This window comes from Solanum pennellii, chromosome 8 (assembly GCF_001406875.1).
Source record: "Solanum pennellii chromosome 8, SPENNV200".
In the NCBI taxonomy this organism is placed as follows: Eukaryota; Viridiplantae; Streptophyta; class Magnoliopsida; order Solanales; family Solanaceae; genus Solanum; species Solanum pennellii.
In genome coordinates, this window is record NC_028644.1 from 9720305 (window position 1) to 9728771 (window position 8467).

Here is an 8467-nt window from a genome sequence, read left to right on the forward strand (position 1 = left end):
TACTCCCTCCATTTTAAAAAGGATGACTTGATTTAATTTGGAACAGAATTTAACAAAAGAAAGAAGAATTTTTAATCTTGTAGTTCTAAATTAAAGTTGTGTTAAATTTACCAAAATGCTCTTTAATTTTGTGATCTTAAACATGCCACGTGGCAAGTTAAAGATAAAGTGTTGTCAAAAAAGGAAAAAGATCATTCTTTTTTAAACAGACTTAAAAGAAAATATGATCATTCTTTTTGAAACGCGGGAAGTATTTAAATTTGAAAAATTTAAAAATAACCATCCATGATTAGATATAATTGAAATAAAATAAAATGATTCTACAGTTTTTTTTTTAAGAAATAATTATATTATAATTTCTTTCTTTCTTAATTTATATAATCTTTTTAGTGAAAAAATTTCAAAAGGATACATTTTTAAATTTACTACAAATTATAATTTAACCTTTTTTTAATATATGTAAGTAATATGATGACATAAATTGAAATTAGAGGAGTAGATTATTTACGCCGTCCACATGAGCGCGTGAGGAAGTAGGCAAAGAAACACTTTTACAGTTGCTGCACATTTTATGAAACAATAAAAAGTGCGCATTCAATAGTACTGCTCACTCCTGACTACTGCTTTGGCGAGTTGTTAACATGTTTTTTTATTTGGATCGTGCACCCGTAAAATTTATTTTTTTCTCATTTAAAATTTGAATTATGATTTTTTTATATGCAGTTTTCAAATTTAAAATATTTAATTAATATTGATATATCATCTGGAGGAGAAAAGTATGAGTGGAAATCAATTTACCTTTTTAGTTATATGTTTAACATTTGATTAATTGTATAATTTATTTGTTTTTGTTAATATAAGAACGCTAGCAAATAACAATAGATAAATTTTAAAAATATTATACCTAAATTTTTTGATTTATTTCTTATTCTATTCGTCCTTATATGCATTTTCTCAGTTCAAATAGAATCGTCCACAAGAACTTTGCATTTTCTTTAAACACATATATAATCCTTTAAATTTGCTCTTATTTTTTATTTTCATAATCTATCTTAGTCTTGTATCATTTTGATCCTCATGCTTCATTTTAAAATAAAGCTAAGGGGTTAAAATGGAATAAGACTAAGCTAGAGTGTCAATATGAAAAACGAAGGCATGTTAACATGGCTATCTATGTGTTTGGTCTCTGTTTTATTTTATTTGTCTGATTTTAACTTGACACGCAAATAACACTAATAAGAACAAATTCAGTGAAATTTTAAAAAATGAAGTTTGAAAAGGATAAAACGTATCAGACGTTATCACTACATCTCCTAGGTAGATATAGACTGTTTTCAAAAAATTATCGACCCAAATAAATTAAAGCAGTGATAAAAAATATGACAGATAATAGCAAAGTAGTGCATAGCATATATGCAAGAGATCATATACTCGGAATATCAAACTACATTATATAAAATGGGATGAAGAGAGTATCGACTTTTTTCTTGTATTTATTTAAAAAAAAAATGTATTGAGAACCCTCCTAAACTAGGCATGAATTATTAGTTTCATTCTTAAACTATTGACGGAATTAAAAACACTTATTTACTTGACTAACTAGACTAAAATACACCATAATTTTGTAATATGAGCGAAACACCTGAGAATTTCTCGCTAAGTTTTAGGGATACATTCAACACTTCTCTCATTTTTATTAATAATCTCATGCTCTACAAAAGTTTATGCTCACTTGTTATGTCGTGTTGTATATCAATACTTGTCGTTGGTTTATTTAATTGAATTTTCGATTTATGAGTTTGACATTAATACCCCTACCCCTTATGTTGCTCCCAAGTGACCTTCTCACAAATACCACCACGTGCTCTTCTCTTAGATGTCTAAGGTGGACCTTCGTTCCCCTCTTCACCATACACACTCCCTTTTTTTCCTCAAACATTTTCTTCTATTTAAACCCTTTCCTTTCCCTCTCTCTTCTACTCAACCCCAACAATTCTCTTTTCTCCCCTTCTTTTTTTTTCCTCTTTTGAAAGAAGGGAAAAAAAATATAATGACTTCTACAATTGCAAATTATGGAGTTTCTCACTCTTTTTCACCATCTACTTCCTATTCACTTGATTTCACCCTTCCTTCAAAATCAATCTCCATGAAAAATCACACTACAACAAAAACTAAAATCCATTCTGCTTTACTCACTTTACCGAAACAAAACAATACCCCCAAAAATCAACCACAATTTCAAACATCTCATTGGAATTTTTTCCAAAAAGCAGCAGCAAAAGCTTTAGATATAGTAGAAAGCGCGTTAGTCTCACGCGAACTACAAAACCCACTTCCCAAAACAGCTGACCCACGTGTACAAATCGCCGGAAACTTTGCTCCGGTACCGGAGCAATCAGCCCGGCATAACCTTCCCGTTACAGGGACGATCCCTGATTGCATTAATGGGGTTTATGTCAGGAATGGAGCGAACCCGCTTTTCGAACCGGTTGCCGGTCATCATCTTTTTGACGGTGACGGCATGGTTCATGCCGTCACTGTCGAAAATGGTTCAGTGAGCTATTCTTGCCGTTTTACTGAAACGGAAAGATTAGTTCAAGAGCGTGAATTGGGTCGCCCTGTTTTTCCGAAAGCTATTGGTGAACTCCATGGTCATTCTGGAATTGCGAGGCTATTGTTGTTCTATGCCCGTGGAGTTTTCGGGCTTGTAGATCATAGCCATGGGACTGGAGTTGCTAATGCTGGATTGGTTTACTTTAATAACAGGCTTTTAGCAATGTCTGAAGATGATGTACCTTATCATGTTCAAGTATTGCCTTCTGGCGATCTTCAAACAGTTGGTAGGTACAATTTTGATGATCAATTGAAAAGCACAATGATAGCTCACCCGAAAATTGATCCAGTTTCGGGTGAGCTTTTTGCTTTGAGCTACGATGTAGTTCAAAAGCCTTACTTGAAATCCTTCAAGTTTTCTCCAGACGGGGAAAAATCTCCCGATGTTGAAATCCCACTGGATGTTCCAACGATGATGCATGATTTTGCGATTACCGAGAATTACGTTGTAATTCCTGATCAGCAAGTTGTGTTTAAGCTTCAGGAAATGATCAAAGGAGGCTCCCCTGTGATTTATGACAAAAATAAGAAATCAAGGTTCGGAATTCTACCCAAAAATGCTAAAAACTCTGAGAATATTATTTGGGTTGAATCAGCCGAAACGTTCTGTTTTCATCTATGGAATGCTTGGGAAGAACCAGAAACAGATGAAGTCGTTGTTATTGGTTCATGCATGACACCACCAGACTCAATTTTCAATGAATGTAATGAGAATTTAAAGAGTGTTTTATCTGAAATAAGGCTCAATTTGAAGACAGGAGAGTCTACAAGACGACAACTACTTTCACCCTCAGATCAGGTAAATTTAGAAGCTGGAATGGTGAACAGAAACAAACTCGGTAGAAAAACACAATTCGCTTATCTTGCAATTGCAGAGCCATGGCCAAAAGTATCTGGATTCGCAAAAGTCGATTTATCGACAGGGGAAATTAAAAAACATATATATGGAGATAAACGATATGGAGGTGAACCATTATTTTTACCAAGAAATGTGAACTCAGAAAAAGAGGATGATGGATATATTCTTGCATTTTGCCACGATGAGAAGACATGGAAATCAGAACTACAAATTGTAAATGCCATGACTCTAGAATTAGAAGCTACTGTCAAGCTACCTTCAAGAGTTCCATATGGTTTTCATGGGACATTCATTAGCTCAAAGGACTTGCAAAATCAAGTATAATACCACGAAAATTATCGGTATATATACGTACATATTAGAAGGATATAATGTATGTCATAGAGGAGATATGTATAATGTTTTAATTTTCCTCAAAATGCCATTTTGTTGGAATAGGGAGTTGAGAAGGGAGATTTTCAGAGACCAAGCTTGAAGCTTGTAGGTATGTATGTAGGATTCGGAAAGCTCAGATGGTTTCTGTTTTCCTTCTTCATCTTTTTTTCTTTTTTATACTTTTAGGTCTTTCACATTTGCTTATTTTGTCTTTGTGTGTCAGTGAATATGTATATTAATTCGGATTTCCATCGCACACGCATGCGACTCACTAAAAAGTTGTGATCGAAAATTTGCAAAATCAAGAATCTGTAGAACAACAGAACATACTTTAACAAGCAAAAACAAGAATATCAAAATCAAACAACATATTATTCATTGGTATCTCACTGGTCCAATTCTAGTAGAATGGTCTGACTAGCATTTTCTACTTTGTAAGCTCATAACTCCGATCGTACAACTATTCGTATATGATAATCGTGTGGTGAGGCGGTTGATATCCCTCCACCCATAATCAAAATCGAGATACTAGACTTGAATTATGTTTATCAAAGTATTTTTATTCTTCTTAGTGAATCTATCAATTAAATAATTTGCATAACAAAATTATTTAGGTGTGAATTCAAATTGGTTGAGTTATTATATATACTCCCTCTTCACATTTTATGTGATAATATTTGATGAGACACTAAGTTTAAGAAATAAATGAATATTTTGAAATATTCATTAAATCGTCCTTCAAAAAGTTATCATATTATAAAGTACATTTAAATATCATTCTCCTTATAAATGTTTTGGAATATTATCTTTAAGACTATGTTAAACCAATAACGGTAAAAGAGGAATTGTATCTTTAAAGACTTATCATATAAGTAAATGTTACATTCTTTTTGGGAAAGACAAAAAAGAAACTGGTGTCACAAATGAGGCGGAAGAAGTAAGTTTTTCTTTTTCTTTATATATATATATATATCAAATGCTTAAAAAAATAAATAATGTAGGACACAAGTCTTTTTGATCAGACATGTCTTCTGATTCGAATGACGCTTCAATAATGCATTTAGCATGTGCAAAATTGATAGATGGGTTAAGTTTGTTTTTTTATTTAGTTTTCCTCCCTCCGGATGTTAGGTATTTATGTTAGAATCTGACTAAATTCGAATTCACACAAAAACAAATTTCATATTGGAGATGAAACACTCTCTAAAATAAGCAATTCCATTCCAGGAAACTTGAATCTGAAATCTCTGGTTAAGAATGAACGATTACTTACTACTCCATCACAATCCTTGTTAATTGCTATCACAGTCCCCTATTTTGGTTGCTGCAGAATTCCTTATTGTCCTATTTTTCACATAATGTTCAAATGACCTTAGGAGGCAAATAAATTTGCATATTTTTTGAGAAGGTCACCTGCATGAAAAATCTAAAGTAACTTGTTTTGTATGATTGTTGTTCATCGTTTTTCACATGTTTTCCCTCTTAGTTTTATTTAAGTTACGTGTAAGAGATTTCAAACACTTCTTCATGAGTAATAATAATTGTACTGTCACAGCCAAAAGGTCAAAAGAAATATTTGATTTGATTTAAGAAGGTGCTGATCTTAAGAGATTACACTCTTATATCTTATCTATAATAATAAAAAGAAAATAATTGGGACGAAAATCATAAAGAAAAACAAAAAGTATTCATAATATCTTGATTAAGATCTTTAATTTCACGATATGTTCCCCTATTAATTCCTCTTTGTCCTATATATTGTATGGCCTTGTTCAATGCATCTTTAAAGGTTCTTTCGGCACAGACAATCTCCCATGTGACATGCACAACTACTTTCCTTATTTTGGGAGGGCCAAACAATAACATATATATAGAGAGAAAAACCCAACTTTCCTTTCTTTAATTGCTTCATCATCTTTTGTTTTCTTTCATGTTTTTTGTTTCTCATTTCACTTCTCATTTTCTTTGTAACTTCTTATTCTAATAAATGGGTAAAGAGGATGTGTAATAACAAAAAGGGAAAAAGGAAAACCCTTCAACATTCTCATTTAAAGCATAATTTGCACTACATCACATAAATTGTGAATTAAAAAACACTTCATATTATCTTTAACACGAATATACTCTTCCACTAATTATTATGTGTAGTTAGGATTTCACAACTAGACGTATCAAATGGTGACACGTGGATATTTAAGATAAATATTAAGGATTTAGAGCAATGCACAAATTTGTATAAGTTTTTTAAAAGGATAACTTTGTTTAGAGTATATGAAAGAAGTGAAATTTTTAAATTCCCTCACCAGTGGCTTAGTTATAACCACCCCATGGTGTTCGATTGGACACTTGTCGTCGAAAAATTATGTAGTATATGTGCGCGCGTGTGTGTGGGTGTATATATATATATATCAAAATTCACATTTGAAGGTTATGTATTTAAAGTTTGACACCCTTGACAAAAGTTTTCTTTTGCGATAAGTGGTGATGTGTGTCTATTTGGATGAATGAGTTCCAGGTTCAAACCCCAAATAACACATGAACATGTTTTTGCTTTATTTTTATAGTCACACATGACCACTATTGTTTGACACTCATAATAAAGTTTTTGGCTTCACGCTGTCCCTTACAATCATAAACAAGATCCTATTGACACGCGCTTATAAATTTCCTAGGACATTTGAACTCTATGTGCTAATATTAAGTTTGTCACACCACAAGACTGCACTTAAACATGGCCAACACCTGAGACCATTCTTGATCCCAAGAGAACCCTAGGTCTGACCTGCTACTAACTAAGTACTGTAACACAATGTGAAATTTTTTAAAAGATGAGCATGCAATGACTTAGAACTGAACTTAATAACTTTATATTTAAAAATATGAAATACCTATAATATGCAGATGTCTGCAATATAATGGTGAAAATTAAAACTCAACTAACTCTTCTATGAACCCTCTAATTACTGAAGATAGATTATTAGCACAAAACTTTTTTTCTATGTAGAAATCTCACGTCTAGGATTAGAGAAATCAAGGATTATATTGATGATTAAAATGGTTTAGTACATACTCTTTATATAGGGAGAGAATTGTGGAGTCCTAAGTTAACTTTACTTAGAGTCCTACTACAATACTTATTACTATTAATAATAATATAATTCTAAATAACCTAATCCTAGTCTTAATATAATCCTAATCATAATGTAATTCTACTTGTAATCTAATCTTAATCAATATAAGTACTCTAATCCTAGTGTGACTCTAATACTACAATAGTGTTGTAAACTCGTCAATCAGTTTCGTTGGACATTTTCCTTTGACATGTTCCAATCGTCGACTTCCTTTTTCATCATCACTTGCTGTAGACACGTCAGTCAGCTTCGTTCGACCTGTTCCTTTGACATGTACCAATCGTCAACTTCTTTCTTCTTCAACACTTCCCCTCAAGCTAATGAGTAGAGGAACGATTACTCCTACCTTGCTTCGAATACTCATAATTGTTTTTAATACCCAACAAAAACTTGTTTTATCAATATTTTGGTATGAATATGATGTCTAATCGTTGCTTGTGATAGTTCATTTTAAGATTGATACGAGTAGTCCCACCAGTAAAAATACTTAAGAGTAGTATGATTGTTTTTACCACAAATTTGATATGACTCAATATTATTTCTCTCCTTATTTTTACTTTGGAAACTTTTATTGTTCAGAGAACCTGATCCATATTGATTATTTTGAGAACATGTTCCCTGTCCAGCAAGCTAGAAACTTGTTTCTCTAGAGTTGATGTTATTGTTTCCTCTTTCCCTGCCTTTTTGGGTAAATAATCCATGTTATGATTTTGTTGTGACACCTCATCTTCATCTTCCCTTATATCAAAACTTGTGATTATAAATAAATTGATTAAGGGTGAAATATGGTGCGTTCCCTAATATGACAAAGGTCTTGTATTTGTTACCTAATTCTCTAGCAAAATTAATTACGTTTATTGCTTGAATATAAGTTTTTTTTCAAGCATTTCCAGGTTGAGCAACACACAAGTAGGTACATGCTTTCTTCGGTCAAGGTGCCTGAGATTCAACTCCTTAGTAACACATATTTCTCCTTCTCATCATCAATGGTGCCACTATATTTTGCATTCTTCTCAACTCCTACAACTTTCCCAGCAGTCATTCCGTTGGAACAACTACTTTTACTTGGTTCATTCTATGTGATCTTAATCGATTGGGATATGTGTGTCCTCTTTATGAGGTAGTATTTTGGGTTTAGTTTAATGAAGCAAGAGGTAATGAGTTGGTGAAGTGGCTGACATAGTACTCGTAGAATGGTTAATAACGATTTTTATGTTTGATTTTTTTAATCGCTACTTAGAGAACGAAAAACTTTTAAGCTCTGATACCATGTAAAAATCTCATTTCTAGGATTAGAGAAATCAAGGATTGTATTGATGATTAAAATAGTACATACTCCTTATATATGGAGAGAATTGTGGAGTCCTAAGTTAGCTATACTTAGGGTGCTACAACAATACCTATTACTACTACTACTACTACTACTATACTAATACTAATACTAATACTAATACTAATACTAATACTAATACTAATACTAATACTAATA

The 8467-nt window shown here is 32.2% G+C and overlaps 1 protein-coding gene across 1 annotated transcript; it reads left to right on the top strand.

Annotated features, from left to right (window-relative positions):
* The first annotated feature begins 1960 nt into the window (after positions 1-1960).
* Positions 1961-4125, top strand: LOC107027314 (9-cis-epoxycarotenoid dioxygenase NCED2, chloroplastic). The gene has a single exon (XM_015228489.2). It carries the CDS (start codon positions 2051-2053, stop codon positions 3794-3796), a length of 1746 nt encoding a protein of 581 aa, XP_015083975.1. The 5' UTR covers positions 1961-2050; the 3' UTR covers positions 3797-4125.
* Positions 4126-8467: the final 4342 nt, after the last annotated feature.

Bases quoted from the DNA above. Each gene is read 5' to 3' on its own strand.
- LOC107027314 (XM_015228489.2), top strand. From the start codon at position 2,051: ATGACTTCTACAATTGCAAATTATGGAGTTTCTCACTCTTTTTCACCA.